The sequence below is a fragment of the Haliotis rufescens genome, unplaced genomic scaffold, assembly GCF_023055435.1.
Source record: "Haliotis rufescens isolate VD_foot unplaced genomic scaffold, xgHalRufe1.0.p SCAF_4, whole genome shotgun sequence".
Taxonomy (NCBI): Eukaryota; Metazoa; Mollusca; class Gastropoda; order Lepetellida; family Haliotidae; genus Haliotis; species Haliotis rufescens.
In genome coordinates this window covers 19,777,274-19,801,529 of record NW_025964112.1, presented here as the reverse complement: position 1 = coordinate 19,801,529, position 24,256 = coordinate 19,777,274, and the positions used below count along the sequence as shown (strand labels likewise).

General features: G+C 36.4%; 1 protein-coding gene across 1 annotated transcript; it reads left to right on the top strand.

The window, feature by feature from the left end:
* The first annotated feature begins 168 nt into the window (after positions 1-168).
* Positions 169-23,678, top strand: LOC124132131 (tumor necrosis factor receptor superfamily member 16-like). Its single transcript, XM_046495820.2, has 5 exons — positions 169-368; positions 10,568-11,075; positions 17,133-17,429; positions 19,029-19,148; positions 21,110-23,678. Exons 1-5 carry the CDS (start codon positions 336-338, stop codon positions 21,340-21,342), a joined length of 1,191 nt encoding a protein of 396 aa, XP_046351776.1. The 5' UTR covers positions 169-335; the 3' UTR covers positions 21,343-23,678.
* Positions 23,679-24,256: the final 578 nt, after the last annotated feature.

Sequence of the window (24,256 nt, the reverse complement as noted above, 5' to 3'; positions counted from 1 at the left end):
CTTATCCAATCTTCAAAAGACGCCGACAGTCCTACCATGTGCTTAGTGTAAATAAAGACTACCCATATATGGCTCATGGAGCCACTACTTACAAAGGTATAAATCACTGTCACCTCTCGCTCAGCCAATCAGAGAGCAGATCGATCCTGCCTTGAAACTGACACGAGATGCATTGAGTGACAGTTGCCGCAGTGAGGCCCGTGTGTTGAGATGTAGCGGTTGAGCTCTACAACAACGCGTGTCAGTTCAACTCGCGTCCCTATATACTTGGTTGCAGCGCAAGGAATTTACTACAAGCATATTGTGTGTCTGACTGTCAAGTGCGATCTGTCAACATGTCTTGGATCTGTTTCCTGGCTGTGATCGTGGTGAGTAAAACAAACCCACAGTCAACACTGTATCTGTCTTCGCCTGTAGGGAAAACACGCGCGCTATAACGGGGGGCACGGGGAGGTCCCAACGTGGGAAACCTCTATCAAGCTTTCCTTTTCGCTTAAGATTTCTTTTCTTACTAAAATATGTTTGCCTTTTCTATTATTTCTCATGCCCATTTACGTCAGATATACATGTGAATCATTTACCATATTTTGTTGTTGTTATTTTACATAGATTCGTCAAACTTTCCTAAACTTTAAACGTTCGCGATTCGTGTCGGTTTATTACCGATATGGGGGGTTTATGCAACTATTTACCTTAATTTAAAATTCTCGCGTTATTCTGAAACCAGTCAATGATACAATCAGCAGGTCAGCTTAATAGCATCGAATATCGATCCACATTAGGAAACTTTCGAAACAGGTATCAATGCTCGTTTAGTACATATTAACGTTAATATAGAGTCCCCATATTCAAAATGTAATCAATGCTTATACATGCAATTAAATATAAGCATGATTGACACGAAGTCGGAATTACGGGAGGATAAGGTTGCCAAATCAAATCTTCTCGTCCCTCCTTCGTTTCTCCCTCCCTCTTACCCTCTATCCGAGTGTAGTATGTCGGTGTCCTCACAAATCCCCCTGTGAGCGTGAACGCAAGTTGTCAATAACCCTCGGTTGACACAGTGGAGCCGTTTGAAGAGTTATTGAAGTGTCGGCTAAACATCATAAGAACAAGTAGAGGTCAAGTCGTACGTTTTCGTACGTTAGACAACCTTCTGTATATAACAGTTGACCTGTATTATTCTAGTCAATATTTATTTTCCGATATATATTTACTCACACTATTCAAGGTAAAAGTAGTTTATTTTATACCGGTATTCCGATTTCATATATTGAATATGTATCACAGTCAGGTGTGAACGTATCGAGTGAAATTGAGTGAGATGCGTAGGTGACAGGTGAAATAACACATTCTGACCTGACATGGATTTCATTCAATTTGTAATATGCAACCAACATCATATGGCACATGCAGTAGTAAGTACTTAGTTTAATTAACCGTGACCATGTCGTTAATTAGCGGGCACACCTGGGACCAACATGGAGCTTAGTGACAGTTTGCATTCCGCTGACGCGACGTCACAATGATCACAATGTGTGAAATATACATCGAGACATGCAGCAACCGAATTCAACACTTGTCACTCTAGTATACCCGGTCTTTGCAGAAGGTTTTCACGAATGGATTTCACTTATTCAAATTGGACAAAGCATATTGGTAACACATCTACATAATACATCTTCTATTTATCAGTTAATTAATTGAGATCAAATAAAGTAACTTATATATTATCAGGATAAGGAATTCAGAATATACAACAAAATTTAGAAGATAAAACACAGATAGATAAATCAAATAAGTAACTACATGCCAGTTATCCGATAAAGAGGATGAAAATATGCACATACAAGCATATAGGACACATACAAGCATATAGGACACACACAAGCATATGGGACACACACAAGCATATGGGACACACACAAGCATATAGGACACATACAAGCATATACGACACACACAAGCATATACGACACACACACAAGCATATGGGACAGACACAAGCATATGGGACACACACAAGCACATACGACACACAGGCATATATGACACACACAAGCATATACGACACACACAAGCATATAGGACACATACAAGCATATACGACACATACAAGCATATACGACACATGCAAGCATATACGACACACACAAGCATATAGGACACATACAAGCATATACGACACACACAAGCATATATGACACACACGGGCATATGGGACACACACAAGCATATAGGACACATACAATCATATAGGTCACATACAATCATATAGGCCACATACAAGCATATAGGACACAGACAAGCATATAGGTCACACACACAAGTATATATAACACATACAAGCACATATGATATAGGACACACACGCATATAGGACAAACACAAGTATATAGGCCTCATACAAGCATATGGGACACACTTACAAGCATATAAGACACACACACACACAAGCATATAATACACACATAGAAGCATATAGGACAACACACATACAAGCATATAGGACACATACAAGCATACAGGACACATACAAGCATATATAAAATACAAATACAAGCATATATGAGATACACATACAAGAATATATGCGATACAAATACAAGCATATGTGGGATACACATACAAGCATATATATGATACACATGCAAAAACAGAAGATCTGGTGTAGGACATACACATATCAGTGGGCCATTCTGTGATGTATAGGGAGCAGAGAGGGCGCTATATTGACAGATACGAAGTCGGTATGTGGCCTGTCTGTAGTCAGTCATGCCGGTGATGTTTTCACTTGAGCGACTCGCCTACCGAGTGACGGTCTAAGATGGTTTATGGTGGGAGATTGTCAGCTAGAAAATTGATGGGTCCTGGTCCGGTAAAAGTGATCGTGAAAAACTCGGTTATAAAAGACAGATACGTGTATCACAGATGTGAACAAACCATTGGTGCAAAGTTCATGTCAGTTTGTCATAGACAAAGGTCTGGTCATGCCGCCTGACAGTGTTAATTTGTCCACGTATGCTATCGTGGCTATTTGTATCATTATCTTTAATGATTACATTCTAGATATTATCCTTTTACAAACAAGGGTCTTTCAGTGCAGTGGTTTTAGTGTGAGGACTGGTTGGCAATTATTTGATGTGTATCAGACAAGAGGGCGAATATGTCCTTATGGTTTTTGGTTATGTGGCAAACTTTAGATATAAACAGAAAACGTGTTCTAAATACAAAAGAGCTAAAATAAACACAAGTTTGCATTGACAAGTTTAGATTTATCATATGAGTTGTACAAAAACATTAACATGTAAACCGTGTCGTCTGCTGGAGCAGTTTGCCTCTAAGTGTCGCTGTTTTGTCGTCTGCCTTGCACATCGGTCGAAAACGTGACATGCTTTCGCGTTGATAAATTGTATCTCCCTGAAGCAAAGCAACTAAACACACACATTTTGCTCTAGGAAATATTCAAAATAAACAAACAAATTCAGAATGAATAGCCTCCGGACAATCCAGCATTGAAGGCGAAAATAAGTATTGACGTCTGCGAAATCTGTTCATCAACTATCGATTCGAATACCTTTGAAGTCTGCTCTTATACGTAAATGATCCCTTTGAAATGATTTTACAACCAAAGTCAACGATCGTTCAATGCCGTTCTAACAGAGATCAGAGATTCACGCTGGAAACAATGCCACGCATAACGAGTATTCTCCGTATTTCAAACAATATTCGTCACGAATCTCTGTACCCAATTGCATTATTTCAACTGAATCTATTCATTAGAACAAACGTAAAGCCATTTTTTCTACACACACCTTTTAAGGGATTACTGTAACAAGAATTAACCCCTTCAGATTTATACAAATCGATAATGGTTTCAAATTTTCGTCATAAACTGTTTCCAGGTCAGATTACTCTTAGCTAACATGGTATTGCATCAGACCAATGACCAATATCATTGACATCAATGACCGTTATCCATCTTACCGACACCAATACAGTTATCAGTAGACAAGAGTTCTGCCTTGCCGCGTCCATTCATATGACGATCTGACATTCACGGAAAGTGTACTTGGAAGCATATCCCGGAATTAAGGACTAAATCTTCCTAAGCGTTGTACTATATAGCCCTTGAGGTTCGGACCGCCTGATAAGGGGAGTAATATCTTCAGGGCAACCGTCATCGCCATCGCAAACAGACGACAGAGCTACCACATTCCTGAATGTGGTTTGTAACCCTGTTTAAGACCGTGTACACACTGGTGTAGTTGGGCCCGAAGAAAGTAGAGATGTGGCTTCTTTTAAAGTGCTCCCGGAGGATTTATACACTGTTTGAGGGCTATAAGACTACTGCCGATCAGCCTCAGTGTCAACACACACCCCGCCGCCGTTCTCCTGACAAACATGGCTGCCGTGCGTGAGGTCACCATTTCTCAACATTCATAATTCTCAAACATCGCCATCTTGCACTCGGAGATGAAGTAGTGCTGTCTTCAAAGCAGATCAGTTAACTTTAATCTGAGCAATATCGTAAAATACCGTCATTCGGGCGACTAATAAACTCGCCTTCAAACGCAACGGTATCGCAATCTTTTCAACTGTTAATCTATCATTATGAAGGTAAATATTGAGAAAAAGTTGTACAAACTTGATTTTTTCTGAAGATACTCATCCCATCAGCTGCTCAAATTGATCACCCTTTAAAAGTAAATTGAATTGACTTAAGAGCTCCACTTTAACCGGTCTGCCAGAGCTGCCAGAATATTTGACACAGTAACAAGCAAATACTTTCAGTGAGGGACAAAACCTATGGTACGATATTGTTTAGACATGTGTACTTTATGAAGCAGAACGAAACTTGCTTATCTAATGGTTGCACTTGGGTAACTTTCTGAATAAACCGCTAAACTTAAAAAAACTTCCTGGCATGGCTAATTACAGGACATGTGATCATTAAGGCTTTGTAATCGACAGGAAAAGGAAATGTCATTAATATCACCTTTTTAGTATTTTCTCCCTCTTTACCAATCCGATTGAAAGACATATTTAGAACCATTGTTGCGATGTGATAAAATTTCTTGAATAATACCCAACAAAGGCAGTTTCCATTGCCCGCATCTTTGTGGCAGCGGGGCGAGACGATGGGATATTCTTGTATCAATTATTGCCCCGTTTTATAACGTCGTCCCAGCATAGCAGGACATATCAAACTCATTCCAATTGTTACGGCAAGTTTATGGCCGGATAGCAAGTTGGCTCTAATTGATCAGTTCTTGGACATCTGGCTTTGTCATTCTTTAGTGGGTGGGCAATAATGGGGGGTGGGCAAGAGGGCTGAAGAGGGGGGCGATTGCTGAAGGAGTGGTGTCCATGCAACTGATGTTAAAATAGAAGGACAGTAAGGGTTTGGGTAGCCCTGTTTTCCAGAATAGCGGAATTAGGTGATGGATGTTCACAAAGAAAAGGTCGGTGTACTTGGAAGAGGATGCTGTCGTAGGGTTTAGGGACCTGGTTTGGCATACCACACCCGTTATAACATGAACCTGATTTGTTTAAGAGATGACGGTCCATATTATCATGGCATACAGACACTGTGGAATAATTGTAATTGGTTAAGAGGCAATGGTTCAAATTAGGAGACTTTACGTTGAACCTGACTTGGCCAAGAGAAGACGGCTAATAGAAAGCATAATAAGACATGCAGACACGAATAGGCTAAAGGGTATTTTACCTCGGTGCCATGGACTGTCGAGGTTGTAACTGAGAGATACCAAGAAAGGGTTGGTAGAAAGGACTTATACGATCTTGTTTTTTGTTGGGAGTGTCACATGCATGGTAATTGTAAGAGAGTGGTTGGACGCATTAAGTATGTGTTGCTGCACTCACAACAGTTCTGTAGTAAACTGTAGACAACGGATACCTAGTACCTCCTTGCACCAAAACAAGCGGCTGTGTGTATTCTAGACAGGTAGTTAGTACTGATTGGATACGGTTCTGAAAATGTCCTAGTATTTAGGACAATGTCATTTAGGTGCACAATGGTACATTCACAAAGACAAATTCGGGGTACGTGAGCGTATGTCGCAAATACGGCGGTTGTAATTAAACTCCTTTCTTTAAAACCCCCAACTTATTAGCCTCTCGTAAACTAAGTTATTTAATTTATTATACGGTCAGGTGGCCCACCTCTGTCTGTGAGGGGATACACGGAGTCTTGTTCTAACTCATTGGTTTACCAAGGGATAAAGGGACGAACGCTGAATCTATAAACTAAATTAGACTCCATGTCATCCCACGCTGTCATTTTAAACTCCGAGACAATGGGCGGTTAGATCAAAGTTGCAACTGGGGCTCCTGGGATGGTACGGAACGGTGAAGCGACGGCCATCTGAGTTTGTTAAATTACGTTCTTTAATTGCGATCGGTTCAGGTCAACATTAAATTTTAGACTTCCGATTTGTAAGTGTAATAATTTGGTCCCTTCCAAAACCCTTTACATTTGAAGGTATGAAAATTGGTACCCTTTGGATGAAATTATATATATAGCTTTGTTTTACCAACCCATACAGGGCCTCGCGTAATGTCGGATGCGTTCGTTGGTCGATGAACAATCTGTGAAAGCAAGTTGTAGAGAACATCGTTAAATTTGCTTTGAAGGTGCATAAACAGCTGTTTAGAGCGGCGGTCCGGCAAACATTGAATGTTATACACACAACTACGCCAACGGCCATCCAGCGACAATGTCAGTTGTTGTCATTGCAGCGTAACATCGTTACGCTTGTGCGATGTTTGTTGCGGCTAAATAGAGATGATTTAACGTTATTGGGACACTACGGTCGTGTTCCATTGTGTTCAATTAGAGAGTATTTGTCAAGAAGGAACCTACTGCTGTCAAACTCTTGTCAAATGAACGCTAAATGGCATCTTCACGGTAACCAGTTAAAACTAACTTAGATCACCCGCCATCACTTGCTGATTACAGGGTCAGTTCTCATCGACCAAGTTGTGACACATCAGATCACACATTTGTCATTCAAATAAATCTAATACGAGGTAATTAAAGAACCCCCCCCCCCCCCCCCCCCGAGGGTGGATCAAGGAGTAACACTTCAACCCATGAGAGACAATGTGTTTCAAAATTTAATATCGTGGCGTTTATTGGGCGCTGCTCGTATATGTCTGAACATACCCCGGGGCTTAGAATGGAACTTGTCACTGGAATTGCAAGGTGTTGAGATAATGGAAAGAAATACATCTGGTGTTAAGTACGAAAACATCGTACGATTTAATCCAGGTCAAATGTGAACAATAAAATTGTTTGGTCAAGAAGTTCAATTTGTAAGCAATTAAGTTATTTTGCCCGAAGAGCTGTCACCAAAACATTTAGGAAGAGATTTTACACGTTAAGTATACAGTGTTTGATCACCTAGGGTCGATAGAGAAAATAACGTATTGAAAAATGGCGTTACATTAATGTGCAACTTCTTTGAATGCACGTGAGTGGCATTTATTTGAATCACACTTAGTTCCTCTATGTACCGCGGGGCCGGCAACTGTCAACCTCTTGAGTGATACATAACTCAAACCAAGTGGGTGTTGTCTTTTTCCGAGCTAAAGTGGTCCTGTAGGATATTTTGTACATTTTATCTCGTGAGACGAAAGGAATTGTAAGTTTTTAAACATATACATCCTGTTTGTCGCCGTAGACCCGATGTTACGTTTGATGTTTTAGTTCACATTGTCATAAAATCACACCATTTGAATGCCTGATGGTAACATTAAATGCTACGCCCGAAAATCCCTCTCCAGCATGGTTTAATATCGGACCTGTTTCACGCAACGCTCGGACAAAGAATATCCCTTCAGTTATATTTAGCATGAATGTGAAATCATTTAATTCTGCACTTCTTTCACGAAGCACGGAGTACTAAAATCAGTTTTCAATTACGAATGTGTCGTAAAATTCATATCAAAGCGCTGGCTTCCGCCTACAGCGACTAACCAATTCTCCATACAGCGAACGATATAACCACATGCATCGAATTTGACTTGAACACGCGCTGTCGGAAGTTGATTTGTCTGATTGCGCATGTGTAGTCCGTGCAACGATCGTCTGCTTGAACTGTATGTGTACGTTCTCATCAAAGAGGAAGTGACCCAAGTTAATTGGTCAGTTCGACCATAAAGGATTTATCTAGTCTTTCTGATAACTGCAGTGTGTTTAAATGGAGGGTAAAATGGCCAGACAATTTGCTTGTACAACCGAGATAGCAATCGGACGGTGTCTTTGACTTTTCTAATCGCGATGGCACAGTCCACTCCTATGCTAATTGCGATGACAAAGTAGCCTTTGGCGGGAGAGTGCGAAATTTTATGGTTGACAGTTAATGGGAGTCTGCTATGTCAATGAGCCGTGATCAAAACCACCATCTTTTCTCTAGCTTTGATCATTAATGAAAGCCATTTTGGGAAAATAGCTATTTTGATATTGCTGATGAGCAATGATCTGGGCTTGTTGTTTCAGATTCATAGAATGACGAACCCGAAGAAAGAAATTATGCAAGCAATACTTATTTACAAAGCAGGATTTGTTTGATCTTTGACGTCAAATTTCATTTTCATCAGCCAACAAAAGTCCGTCTTCAAAGGGACAGCAGAAAATATTTATCAGCAAAGATAAACATAATTATGCGATAGTATCAATGCCATTACATCGTTGAGTGTGCAAGTTGTGGGAAGTAGTGTTTGTAGAAATTAATTTATGTATATTCCACTTACGAATATATTTTGATATTATCCATGTGAAATAAACTTCCATGCATTCATCTGGTCATCCCTTGTTTATTATGGGGTTGAGGGTTCAGTTCTAGGTTCATTAGTTAGAATTAGAATATTAATATGTGTGGCTGTCATGATAAACTTATTTGAGAACTTTGTGTCATTGAGAAACATGGAGAATAACACAAAGAAGAGGGTTGACACAGTCATTTTTCACCCCCTCTATAACAACATGCAAATCCTTTACAAATTCCTTTATATTAAATTCTAACTATGGATTTGTATTTCCTTGATGAAATAAGCTTAGCTGTATTTGACAATCTAAATTTAAAGAACATTAATAGGTCTAAAGGTTTCAGTTGGTTTTCATATACCCATGTGGGAATTGTGACAGGAGTGTGTGTGTGTGTGTGTGTGTAGAGAGAGGGGTGGAGCTATGAATACAGACAGGGACAATGTTTGAAGGGGGTTCTTATGTTAGGAGGGGTTGAGCAGCACAAAGAGGGGATTAGATCGCAGAATACAGGTATTACAGGAACAAACTCACTTGGTAGTTGGAGTAGTTCTCAGTCATGCTTGGTTGGAGTTGGTTGTTTGGTTATTCATTCAACGACTTCTTCTCTTCTTAATTCAGTCATCCTTTATAATTAGACATTTACTGATTTATTAAAATTGTTATGTTGGATTTCCATTTCTCAGAAGCTTATTATGTATTTTGACTTGGTTCAAATGTTTGTTAGAAAATGTGTTATTTAATTAAATTTCGGGTTTCATATAAAGGGGATAGACCAATATATTTGTTGAATGTTTTATCTCGGGAACATGATTTTATTTTGAGGCAAATAAGAACTATTTACATTTTATCTGGTAAGTTGAGTATGTTCGGATGCTTTTGAAGGACTGAGGTCAAAGATGGATAGGTTCAACTCTGCAGAAGAGAACAACCAGGCAGTGACGAATTCAGAATCAAAAGTTGTATTTCATAGCTTGTGATACAAAGACCCTTGTCCTGCATAACTGTCATTTTACACAGATATTCTAGTTTCATCTCTGATTTATAGGTCCAACTTTGAATTAACCAGGGCTCTAACACAAGTGCGATAATTTGCTGTAAATGCTACGGACACAGATCCTAACATGATAATTTTGATGTGTTGGTATGTTTTATGGCCAGCCATGAAAGGCTGCTTGAAAGGGTTTTCTGGGGTCACCAGTTATGAGCAGAGCCCTGATGGCAAATCATGTTCTGTTGTCAAAATTCTCATCCTTAATTTAAAAAATATTATGAATGGTTTTTTTGTTGTTGTGATTTCATAGATATCATTTATCATAGTGAAAACCAGGATTAAGCCAGCTTCCTTTTAGGGAATATCAGCTGGGAACATTTCATTAAAGTTCATTACAAATTTAAACCTTAAACAGAAGAATGTTCCCCAAAAGCACTGTACAATAGGTTACAGGTGATGAAAGATGTCTTTCAACAAAAACTTTAAGGAAATAAGAAGTCTGAATTTGGAATGAATGAATGTTTGAATGAATGAGTGGTTATGCATGTATGATCTATAAGAATAGGATTCAAGTAGTGAGCAAGGTATGAAAAAAATTGTATCTTCTGGAGGATCTGATGACTATTCCTAACTGACTTTTGAATGATCACTCAGTACTATACTTTCAGTATAAATGTGTTATAAATGTCAACTTATTTTTTTCTGTATCATATTTTTGATTTTTACTTGCTTTAATGTAGAAATGCTTTTAAGATTTCACAAATGTCTTTCTTTTATTTCAGTGTTGCCAGGTCATGGTGCAATGTGCTTGTGAGAAAGATGAATATGACTTAAATGGACAACAGTGTTGTACAAGATGCCCGGCAGGGTCCGGGGCTACTCAGCAATGTACTGTTGTAAATAACACCTCATGTGAACAGTGTGCAGAGGGAAGTACCTATTCACCACACCGAAGTCACTCTCAGCCTTGTCTGAACTGCACCAAGTGCCCAAAGGATGCATTTGTGAAATCACCATGCAATACTACTCATGACACTGTGTGCGAATGTGCATCAGAATATTTCTTTTCTTTAGACACTGGAGAGTGTAAGGCTTGTGAAATTTGCCCAGGAGGCTGGGGAATCTCAGTGCAGTGCAGCCTTAACCAGAATTCAGTGTGTGACTCTTGTCCAAATGGAACATTTGCTCGTGAAATCAGTTTCACTGAAAAATGTCAACCATGCACAGTTTGCTCCAGTGACCAGAAGATGCTGCAGACATGCTCGCCATCCCAGGATACAATATGTCTAAGTAAGTAACAAGACATTGTCTAATACCTCCAGAAACAGACGAAACAATTCTGTTCAGAAATGATTTAAAGTTAATATAAATTGTTTGGTTGTTGAAAGAAATAAAGCAACCATACTTGCTAAGTCATGAAATATTTTATACAGGTCTAAAATGAGATGTAAAATGCAATTCATCTCTCTCTTTAACTTTTAACTTCAAATAAAGTGATTTATAATATAACACATTGATAAATGTATAATGATTTATAATATAACACATTCATTAATGTATAATGATTTATAATATAACACATTCATTAATGTATAATGATTTGTAATATAACACATTCATTAATGTATAATGATTTATAATATAACACATTCATTAATGTATAATGATTTATAATATAACACATTCATTAATGTATAATGATTTATAATATAACACATTCATTAATGTATAATGATTTATAATGTAACACATTCATTAATGTATAATGATTTATAATATAACACATTCATTAATGTATAATGATTTATAATGTAACACATTCATTAATGTATAATGATTTATAATGTAACACATTCATTAATGTATCATGATTTATAATATAACACATTCATTAATGTATAATGATTTATAATGTAACACATTCATTAATGTATAATGATTTATAATGTAACACATTCATTAATGTATAATGATTTATAATGTAACACATTCATTAATGTATAATGATTTATAATGTAACACATTCATTAATGTATAATGATTTATAATGTATCAAATCAGGTGAGCTACAGATCAATATGGCACTGTTGTGATGCCTGGAGACAAAAAATCTTGTGCACATAAATTGTATTTTCAGCAATCTAAATAAATCTTTGAATAATTATATCAGGAAGCAAATTTATCTGTATATATATGCTTGGGTAGCATAGTGGTTAATATGCTCACTCGCCACACCCAGCTTTATAGGGCACAAGAACCACTTTTGTCAATATTGTTGAAAGCTTGATAATACACTGCTTCATTCGATGTCAATGACATGACATAAATGGACACATATCAAGCACAAACCCTATTTGTCATGATCTGAAAATACTAAAAAGTATTCCATATCATCTTTGACCAAAAAACCCAGACATCTTCTTTTCAATGTTTCCAAATAATCCCCCCACCCCACCCCACCCCCCGACATGGGGTATATCCGCACTCAGAGGACTCCAAAGAGTGTAATACGATAGTTGGCTCTGCAAACATTCTGTTAGGTCTTTTCTCCAAGTTTTATGACAAAGGACAAATTGAATAAACAGACAGAATGATAATATTGTAATTCCCAAGCGCAAATAAACTAAACAAACAAATGCTTAGGGGTGTTTTTTTTTCGAAAGAAAACGATCATCAACTTTCCAAAAGGGCCAAGTCCCTTTTCATGAACCAAAGGAAAAGGAAAGTTTTATTCAGTGCGAACATCTAAAGGATTAGAGTGTGTCTCTAAGGCACCTGTTTCTAAACAAGTCAAAGGGGAATAGCTTTTAGCAGTGAAAGAGCTGTCTTAACGTCTTTCACACAGTCCTGTGGAAGAGAAGAACTCGGAGGACACAATCACATTATTCCACACAACTAGTTTCACTTTGGGCTTTGACCAGAATTGAGTCAAATTATCACAGATGATTGGAAATTCAACATTGACGAAACATTGCCGATAGCTTATGAGATAGTGCAGTTAAATATTGGTTCAAAGTCAGAGCCAAAACATAATTTCCATCTTTTTGTTAGAGAGATTTTTGGAGAGAATTTTTTTCTATTTAACAGCACAAAAGGGTATCATTTTGTTAGCATTGGTCCTTAACTTGTCAAATCCTGTTTTTGTCTAAATACATAGAATACAGTCTAGTGAAACAACATTAAATCAGAATCATTTCTGCAAAGGAAATAAATGATTAATTTCATTTGAATATAAATTGTTTTTGTTAATATGATAATGCTTAGTGCACTAGTTGTTGACAATTTAATATCTAAGATGATTACCCATGCAGCTAGCAAGAAAGAAGTGAATGACCATTCTGTGAAAGTAGATAATGATAGAATTAGTTGCATGTTTTCCATCAGCATTAATTTGTAATGATGATGATATGAGGGTTAAGTTTACTTGGATGTACATAGTTGAATATCAATTTACTTTCAGCAAATCTTATTCCTCAGGGTTTAAGGAAGGTATATTTCAACGGTTTGTCCTATTAGAAAAAAATGTTTATTCACCTGTCACTGTTACATCTGTGCACATGGTTGATAATGTTTACCCAACAAAAACGTGATAAAACTCATTTCTAACTCAATAAGATACACTGGCAACAGCTTGTGATTAGGCAAATAGTATACTCTCAAGACAAAGTGTTTATCTCTTAACATAAAAGGAATATCAATTCAAGTGATCTTTTCAAAGATACTTCACAGATCATGCAGAACCTTTGAAATGAGAAAACTTTGTTAACATGCTCTTGGAATCTAACAGAGATTGCTGTTACAATAAGATGTATTAATATTATATTCCATGCTACATATATGTATAATAACAAAAAAATAAATTATCAGTATATATCATGTTATAACTGCTATAAGGAAGGCAAAACTAAACAAGTAGTTGAATATCATCTTATAACTGGAACAGAAACTTTGCACGGCATCTGAAGTTAAATATCTTGTTATTACTGGTAGTGGAAAGTTGGTATGGAATTAAACTGATCCTCAATGTTTGACAACACAAAGAAAATGGCTGACAGCCCCGCGATTCCCTACCCATCAATCTTTCCCTTAGTGAAAAAATAATGCCGCAACAAAAAGCATCTGAAAGAACTTCAAAACACGAATTGAACATCTGACATTTTTGTGGGCAACGTTTTTGCGTTTATTGTAGAGAGCAGTCGGCTCTTGTCTTCCAATTACATAAAACAAAGGAATCCCACTGAAATCACTCCATCCCCAAATTACATAAAACAACAGCTTTCCTTTGAAATAGCTCTTTGTAATGTTAGATCCAATTCTACGAGAGATTCCCCTCAGGACGTTGATTTCATTAGAGCATAATTACATCATCAATGTCCGTGATCGCCTCTACGGGCTTCGGAAAGTTAGCGAGATCAAACTCAACAATATTTTACCGATGTTCACATTTGCACCAGAGCCATGATCAAAGACAATTTCCCTTTGAAACTGTATGAAAGGAGAAAGACGGCAGAATTAGGACCACCCCGCTCTTAGCCCTAAACCAAATAATGGCTATTAATTAGGTATGGTGGGGGATGGGCGTAATATTGTAGATGAGTCGTGCAAATGCTACATTTTAGGCGTTGGATAACATTTTGCATCATGCATAATATTGATTGATCCTGGCATTATAGAATTTGTAGCACTTTGTATGTGTCGTTAAAAAAACAAGTTCAAAGCACCGTATGAATGATAACATAGACTGTTGGTACTAACTGTAGAAATGTGTGATATATTTGAATTCATAAAGCGTTATGAGAATCGTCTCTAGAGAGTTGTAAACTCCCTTTTGGCTTTAATGTCGTCATGTATCAAACACGTTGGGATGAGTTTTATGCAAGCTCGTAAAATTTGCTCAATTACGACATTATAGCAGGTCAGGAATAGGCCAGAGTTAAATTGTGCACAATTTGAAAATTCAAGATAATTGGTAGCCATGACTTTCCGAAATACAACAATCCTATGAATTGTTTTTTCATTTTTCTGCAAAATTGATAACTTAATATATATGCTAAATATACATTGATACAGTTAATGCTCACATTTGAAGCAGTTTTGTCAAATGAGCATGTGCTGCTTGAACTTCCCTTTGATGTTTGAAAAACGTATTACCAAAAGAGACTGCAGCAAAAATCACTATTAAGCATCAATGAAGATATTTAAATGCATTAGACATTTTAATAAACAGGTCTTAAGAGGTAACATGTTAAAAATATCAAAAGAAGGATTCCTTTCATCAAACTATCTGTTGATGAGCACATGCTCACTTTTAGATTAAACATTTTTTAAGAATGTTTAAAGCAATTAAAATGTTTGGCATCATCAATACTCAAGAGACAGAAAGCTTTCTGTTCTGTTTGTTTGAGGACTATTCAGAATTATATCAAGTTATCATGGAATAGTCTTAAATTACCTCACAAGGGGCAAAAGAACATTCTGATAAACTTCAAAGGTTCCCTTTCATGCTTAAAAAGGTGGTTTGTCACATGTACAACTTGCATGTTCAAATATATGCAAAATATTTGTCTCATTTGAATTTAATGATTTATGGAAGGCTTTCACAGGGAACCTTTGATGAAAGTGTGCTTTGTGAGCTTGTTATGGAAACTTATCAAAAACATTTCAGTACAACATAAGAATATCACTATCATTTCATATTGAATTGGGTGGTATGATCTTGGCTTAATGACACATTTTGAAAACTTTGTAGTTTGTTGAAATCGTTCAGCATTGGCACTGCAAAAATACAAAAAGTAGTTAAGTTTTGGTGTAGGTTTATTCACTGTAGTTTTAGACATTCAACCCAGTGAAGCTTGCGTTTGATATCTAGACCATATATGGCCCCTGGCAAACTAACTTGCTTTCTTTCATGCTCACATGTGCAAAAATAATCTCAAAATTTATTGCTAGTCAGAGAAAACAGTATGCTTTTGAAAAGGCAGTGATTTTCCGCTGGCGTGTTGCATTTATTATGATGAGAATCTTTCCCTCAACACAGCTGTTTGGTTGCCAGTTCATCTTGGCGGCCATTTTGGATAATACTTTCACTATAACAACATATTCCGGAAAACTAATGTTGACTATTTCTATGTGTGAATTATGCAATATTCAGAACAAGAATCACTCTTTAAGCTCAAGAAATTTTAGGACTTGTAATTTATGACTGCAGCACTTTAAGGAGAAGATACAAAGTAATCTTCATGTAATTACTCTGAACAAAATTAAGCAAAGTGGTATTTGTATATTAATAACAGTCTTATTTGACCATTTGTAATTGAGAAAATAGTAAAAACTCATGTCAAAGGATCTGGAAAAGACATACTTCTGTACGATTTTCAGTTTTGCTAATTATGTGTAAAACAGTATCCATCATGAGCAGGGTTCGTACCTGGGAAGCACTTTTTATATGATTTTTTGGCATAATATGCAGGCGTTATATGTAAGATATGATAGGCGTGATGTATACAGCCTGTTTGTAGGGACTGTAACAACGTTGGTGCGGAAGCCATCATACTTTACCCACCTCATTTGCCTGTTTTATGACATGGAAGGGAGCAAAGGAATTTCCCCCAAAGACGAGGGTTTTTTATTCCCTGCTCGTAATCTTGTTGATAGTTGTCAGCTGTTTTGTAATTATCCCTAACTTAAAGGAGGAGTTATGAATCCGTGTGTATGATCTTGCAGAATCTGTGTTAGATGTGGCTATGTTATAATCAGCTGTACTAAAACTAAAAAGCCGTCAGGATCATTAAACTACCCTCTTTGAAGGCAACTATGTTCATCTCTCATTTGCCCTCACGCAAAAGGTTCATACACATTTTGACCGTTTTTATGCAGATTGAAGTTTATATGGGCAAGATTAGCAGCATTAGTCCAGCTGAGTTCATCTTTAATGAGTCTATCCTTATACATGGCAGCAGTTCCGTGACAGATTAAACTGTGGTTGGAAGATGATTAAAGCGCATTCCATGTAAATTGAATTTGCAATTTTAGTCAAGGTTTATAGAGGGTATGATAGGAATGGTGAATATGATCATTACAGGGGTAAGAAATTTCTCTGAACATGCTAAAGATAGGTTGCTATTATACCCAGTTGTAAATACATCCTTCAAATATGATAATATCAAATGAATGTATAAAAGAAGATTATTGTCACACTAATGCCTAAATATTTCATTAATTTCTATGATGTATCCAGTACGTTTTATAGGACTACATGCATGGATGATGCCCTAACTATAAACAAGGTTTGTGTGTGTACATGTATATGTTATTCTGTGGGATCAACATCTTTATTATTGTTTTCAGGTGTACCTATCTACAGCACAAACCCAGGGGGTAAATATCACATCCCTAATGAGCACACCATCCAGAAAGAACACAAGCCTCGGGAAAAGGATATTGATATCATTCCCTTATACTGTGCAATTCTTGGAGCTGTGGTGGTTGGACTTCTGGGATACGTTATTCTTGTTCACTATCGCAGAATGAAGGAAAAGCGTCTTGTACGAGAGCCTCATGAGGATGTTGAATACTCTAAAGCTTCAGGTGGAGACAGTGGGATTTATGTGGAAGTTGAACATCAGCAAAAGGGAACTAATTGTGGTAAGTCCATTTACCTCCCTCTGTTACAATATTAGTCTGATATCTCCCTGGGTGGAAGTGCCAAGACAACTTTGGCTGATGCTGAGTTTGGATAGATGTAAAAAAAAGTAATAAATTAAGATAGATATCAAAAAATGTAATGAAAGGTAGACAAATTAAAAACAGTTATTTTATTTGTTTGAATCTGGAGAGTTGTGTCCCTAAAAGACCCATTTTGTTGATTAGTTTGCCTAATCACATTAGAATTAGTATTTTTGACTATGGATATTCCATCATGCATCAGTGCTACTTTTGCAGTTATTTAAAGAATGTAGCCATGGATTTCACACTCTTTTTTTAAAACAACTATGACATTTAGAAAACAGGTCTGATTGTTTTTGCGTCAGTAGTCAAGTTGCAAAATCCATCCAGTTAAAGTAATGTAAAACACCTCCCAGCTTTAAATTGCCCCTCTAACTAAGTGCCTCAGGAACACATTCCCCTCATTGTGAATAAGCCCCACTTGGTTGTTCCCATTTGAACCTGTAGGCTATCTCCTAGAGACACATCTCAAGCACAGAAAAGTTGTGTTCAATCTTTTAGGTGTATGTATATGAATTTGATAAAGGACATCATACAGGCATCAATGGTGAATCGACAGCTCGCAGCGAAATTTTTGTCCCCGACAACTGATGTCAGAGCTATAACACAATCTTTGATGAATCCACAGTGGCAATGAATTAAAACTTTATGCATGTAGAGTTTGGTGATCAAAGTGGTATAAAACTGACTGCTCTCTACTTCAAAGGGACTCAATAGGCGAACTAACACTCGCCTCTTGTGATATTATCAATTACTCCTAGCTACTGACAAAAAGCGGAGAATGTTGCCACTAATCGATAATGTACATTCTTTCATGTGCCATTAAATGTGTGAGTGGGGTTGTCCACTTCCAAACAGAGCGACTCGTATTGTCAGATAGCAGGGTTGCCTCCCCTGCTTAGAAATAAAATCATGTCATAAAATTTGAAGTAGGTGTAGTTTGAGGAAGGGTTATGGGTATGTGTCACTAGGATTAGAGCTTGGCTTCACTGCAGAAATTATTGCCATTGATTCTGTAATGGATGGAAGGAGTGTATTGATTATGTAATCTTGAGAATAAAAGAAATGAAAGAAAGATTCACTGAACAGTGGAGGAATTATGATATGGATGAATGTGATATCTGATGACTAATGAATCTATTTTAGTGTAAAGGGGATGTTTAAATTATCAGCACATCAAAGGATGTTCTAAGGGCAAGAAAGTGTTTCAAAGTAGCTAATAACCCTGCTACAAAAAATATAAAAGAAGACTCAAAGGAAAGGAAATATGGAAGGAGTTTCTTTGGCATAATCATATTCACATTTTAATTTCTGATTGGATTTACAATTAAGAACCAACAAATCCAAATGAAATATTTTGTAGATAATGCAACTTCTTGCTATGCTAGATGGGTCAGTCTGCATGTTAGTGTTGCTCATACAACAAGATACACATCTATTATTACTGCTAGCTAATTGTATACATATTAGCTTTTGTGGTAAAGCATTAAGTGTATATATGCCTATTTTCGTTTGCAGCCATTGTAACATGTGCAACTAGGATACGAGACCTGCCACAAGCTAAGAAAAGGGAACTGGAGCGGTGTTTCTCTCAGAGTGCAAGTCAAACAGAATGGAGAGGGCTTGCGAAGGAAATAGGTATGTATACCAAGTGTTGCTGGCAAAAACATTTCTCAACAACCTAACAGTTATAAAACCCTTCAACCATTACCAATCAATCAGCTTTGCTAATGCCACTATGCTTTTGAATGTAGGTCATGTGCTTATCATTCATGCTTAATTCAATTGATTAAAAATACAAATGACTTTTAATGAGGGGTTATTCTGTTGAATCCAATTAGCTCACTTTCTTAGTTAATGCTAAATTTCATGGCTCAATAATGATGAAGGAACCATAAGTGACATCAGTCAAGCTGAGGTCTAGAAGTTAATCATTTAATGAAACTGGAGAGTTAATAGGAGTAAAATAATAAGTTAATCTTTCTAAAAGGACACACATAACATTCACCTACTGAGATATAAATAGTTTCCTAAACTGTTGACCAAAGCAGTTATTGTTACAAAAAGGTCTGTCTTTATCCACCATGTCTGGCTTCACTTTGGGTATACTGAATGCTAATCTAACATCACTCAAGTCTGTACTCATTCCTCAACAGAAAACTCCTATGTATGTAAGTGTATGCAGCTAGTCTTTGATCCATGGCAGCTTCAGGCAACAGGCAATAAAACTACTTCTAAAGGCAGGAGTGTCACTGACTTGCCTTTTAGCTATTTGCTTCACCTCCTCTGACAGACTTATGGCTCTTCTCTCCACCACCCTGACTTCACAGTCTTCATGTCCCTCACTATAAGGCAGTTCAAAGCAATGTTTGAAATTCTGATATTTTGAATATGTTTATTCACTCAGTCCTTATTAGAAGACTGTTGATGATACATATCAAGTTATATGGAAATATGTTATGTGAAAAAATGCAAAGTACAATCCCTATCCATTCATTGTCTGATATTGATCAGTAAATTTGTTCCTTATGCTTAGAAGTTTTCCTACTTTTTATGAAGAAATCATTCTTTAGCATATTTCAGGCTCTTAAATGAAGGAAAAACAAATGGCACAGCAACTTTTTCTGTAGTAAATCTACTTTCCTGTAGGACTTGTTTAACTGAAACACAATCAAGGTATCCAAGCCTGACCACTCACCTTGCTCTATCCGACAGATGGTTTTGTGTTCATCTAAATGAAAGACTTCGCTGAGCTCAGTTAGAATCATAAAAATATAGTCTATTCAATATCTTCCGCATTGTTTGCTTTAATATCCATAGGCTTTTAGAAGTTTAGGGCAATAAAATTATTGAAAGTCTCGGCTGGGTTGAGCCATAGAGATTAGGCTATTCAGGTTATGAGTCGACGCAGAGACAATTAGACGTGAAAAACTACAACTTTAAATATTACAAACTACAACAGATCTTGTGATCCATTCCTGTCATGTTTATCAATGTATGAATGTCTGAATGTAAAGAAAGAATGAATGTAAAATCTAATTTATGTTGAACAGATATTGTTGATCAAAGCTCAGTGTGCATTAGGTTTTCCATGAGCAGAGACTTGACAAAGGAAACAGTGCATCCCAGCAGTGTATTCGTGAAAGGAAGAGATCAATGCAATCATTTTTTAATTAGCTTTTGAAATACTGAATTTTTTTGTGCCTATGTAAACTGTGGTATCATCTTTGATCTTTGAAAAAATTATGTGATCAACTAAACAACATTTAACCGCCAGAAAATATATGTTTTGCCTCTTAGTCCCTTACAGGTTAATGGCTCTGTATTAAATAAGTTGGTTAAATATAGTTTTGGGCATGTATTAGTACAAAATTCAAACTGAACAAAACACATTGATGAATCATAGATGGAGAGTTTTTTATTATTCAAGCCATGGAAGACATTTTAAGACCTACATTTCTCTTTAACAAATGATTTCTTGTTGAACCGATCCCAAGATAATGTGTAGAAGATACTTTTTATATATTGTCTGGTTTATACTTTTGTCTAGGCATATAGTAATGTGTACTATCTTTAAATTTCTTCCTGTATTATTTCAGGATTCAACAGTAGAAAAATATCTGGCTTTGAATCCAAGTCAAAGCAAGATTCTGTTATTCCAATGCGACACATGATTCAAGAATGGAGCAAAAGTGATGCAGCAACAGTGGGTGTTTTGATCCAAGCTCTGAAAAATATTGGTCGTCTTGATGTTTTACGAAGCATGCACATCGCAGATTCCACTGAACTCCAACCATTGAATATGAACAATCCTCAGCATTTTGTGTTATAGCTGGAAACATGGGGGATGTTTGCAATATCATCAAGATCTCTTCTGGACCTGTGCTGCTTGGACATTTTGTCAGTTCAAAGGAGATCAGTTCATAACAGATAACAATGAGAGTCAGATTGCTGTATTGAAGCTTCATCGCATTTAGCATAAATAATCTTTTTCTATTTGAGACTGTGAAGCTATCATGTCCCTTTTTGTTAATGATTTGCATATTATTAGTGATGTTGCTCATTAATAGGGTTTTCCTTTGCCAACACTTATTTTTACAATTATCTGTATGGTTTTCTTACCCAGGTGCATAATTTTGATATCTCTTTTCAGTGGTAGGTGAACAAATTATTCAGTTCAAAGTAAGTTTTAAAAAAGTAATTGTTAACTAAATTCACATGGTACTTCTAATATATGTAAACTGATAGTGACGTTCTCTGATATGAACTGATCTGTTATGAAGATAATGTATTCATATATGTGATATCTTACCACTGGAATATAATTCCATTATGTGACATTTGTTGTGCTGAATACAACTTGGACTTAGACAATACTTGTCAAAGAAGACACCTGCGTGTCTGAAAAAAAACACTTGTCAAGGAGGGACAAGACTGAATGGAACAACGTTGTGATAACAGAATTATACAGTGACAGCTGTGTGAAATACGATGTATATATCATTGTCGTTATGTCTTCATGTAGTAACATAGTTATCTCGTGTTGACAAAAGTTTGCCTTTAAAAAAGGACATTTTCACATTTCAGCATATGGCACCAACATCTTGAATTACAGAACTTCGTGACTTGCATTCTTTGGATTAATGTGAATGTTACATGAATCTCATCAGTGTGATGACATTTTTCGTCAAGACTTTGTGATATAGCGACATTGAGATTGATGTAAATATTTCAAAACATTTCTGTGTGGGAATATTGTCATTGCTTGTGATGTCATTTTGACATGCATGGATACTTATTGACATCATATTCTTTGCGATGTCTGTATAAATGTGGCAATATGTCACTGTTTGATGAGAATGAGGTTTGATATATATGATATCCATACATGTGATATGAACAGACGTTCATTTCACCTTTCATCTTCTCATTACTGTTACCACAACAGGATGCAATCAGTCATTCCTTCATTCTATTCACACGTTTACTGGTAGGAAGAGAATTTCAAAAATGTTCTCAGAATCTGTGTGCCTTTCAAAGTTATCCAATTGTTCAAAATATACAATCAATATTCTTCTTTTACCTTTGATTTTGTTGAGGTCCTTTTAATTGTAAATGTTATAAAAATGAATTTACAGCATATAAGTTAGAGATTTTGAGATAATGTTTACACATTATTGGTCCCTTTATCTCAGAAAAAAGCTGCATATTTTCATCCAATAAGGATTAAAAGTCTGCCAGTAGTGTCTTCCTGTGACATTAAATAATTGTTTGTACCTTGCTGTCTCATCTGTCACTGTCTGTGTGTATATATCTATCTCCCAGTAACTTTGATATTGGCGTCGAGGCACATGTATGGACATGATAGGATATCAAATCATTGTCAAGACATAATCTGTTTTAATAACACAAGGGTATTTCTTGTTACACAGCACACATTGTTCAAAGTCATTCTCATGTGAGTTACTGTAAAGAATATTCAGCCAAGAGTGATCTTCCAGTTCAAATGGGGCTAAATATGTGCATCTTCATGACAAAATGCAATGTTGTTGATTACACTGTTTTCTCAGGTGGATTCAAATCAAAGTTGATATAGGAATGAAGATAAGCTGTAAGTAGCTATTTCAAGATCAAAGGCTGTGTCTTATGCTCAAAGATTGGTTTACACTCAAGGGTTCAGTAATCAAATTCGCAGCAATTTGAATCTTTAATTTCTCTCAGGTACCATGTCATAAGACTCAACAATTAAAGAAAGTTTAATGAAAATGCAATGATTATAAACAGTGGAGTGCCTGAATACAAGTGTTTTGAGCTTAGGTTGTACCTTAGCAATTATTGTCAAATGTCAAGGTATTTAGACTAATAGCACAATGATTATTCAAGCTGACCTGGGGCAGATGTCAGTTGTTTTTGTATGTTATTTTCTATAATAACAAAAAACATGTTATCATTGATACATTGACAATGCTCGTTTTATGAATCAAACCCTTTTATATTTGTTTCAAGCATTTACAACTATTTTGAGAATGTGTTTAACAAGATACCCTAAACTGGACGTCATGACATTGTTTATAGTGACTCATTGTATTACACCATTTTTCAGAAGGAATATTTATGTATTTGATTATTATAATGGATTGTATGAGATAATAAAATCCTCATCATAAATTTCTAGTTGTTGTTGGTAATGTGCTGGATTGCATGATAACGTAATAAATCAAAACAAAAAGGACATGCAAATTCAGTAACCACAAGAAACCTCTACTGTACGACTCCATCAACACCAAACCAATCCAAACTCTGGAGTTGTGGCTCTCCGACAGGCACAACTAAAAGGAAAATATAACGACATACAGTCCTTGCAATGAACAGATCAAAGTAAGTCATTCAGCATCAGTCCAGTCACTGACCCATTGTCTGGTGTTACTGTCAAAGGTACACTTTATAGTGAAAATACAGTTGGATGAAGAACTTTTAACTGCATGCTCTGTAGCTCACATGTAAATATGAATTTGTTGAATGATGCTTTTCAAAGAGTTGCTGAACCATCTTTCTGCTAATTATGCTAATTTATGCTAACTCAGGACCACACAATATCATGCATAGTTATGATATCATGCCACAGTTTCAAGTTCTGCCCTGCAAAGGACATTCATTTTCAGCTCCCATCTTATTTTATTCTCTGTTGTACAAAAGAACTCTATGCCATTATATTTTACAGTGAATACAAAGTCGGATAACTGCAT

What these genes read in the sequence shown, in the direction of transcription:
- LOC124132131 (XM_046495820.2), top strand. Translation starts at nt 336, where the DNA reads ATGTCTTGGATCTGTTTCCTGGCTGTGATCGTG. An exon ending in GTTTCCTGGCTGTGATCGTG is followed by an intron (nt 369 to 10,567) that starts GTGAGTAAAACA and finishes CTTTTATTTCAG; the next exon opens with TGTTGCCAGGTCATGGTGCA. An exon ending in GCAAAAGGGAACTAATTGTG is followed by an intron (nt 17,430 to 19,028) that starts GTAAGTCCATTT and finishes TTTCGTTTGCAG; the next exon opens with CCATTGTAACATGTGCAACT.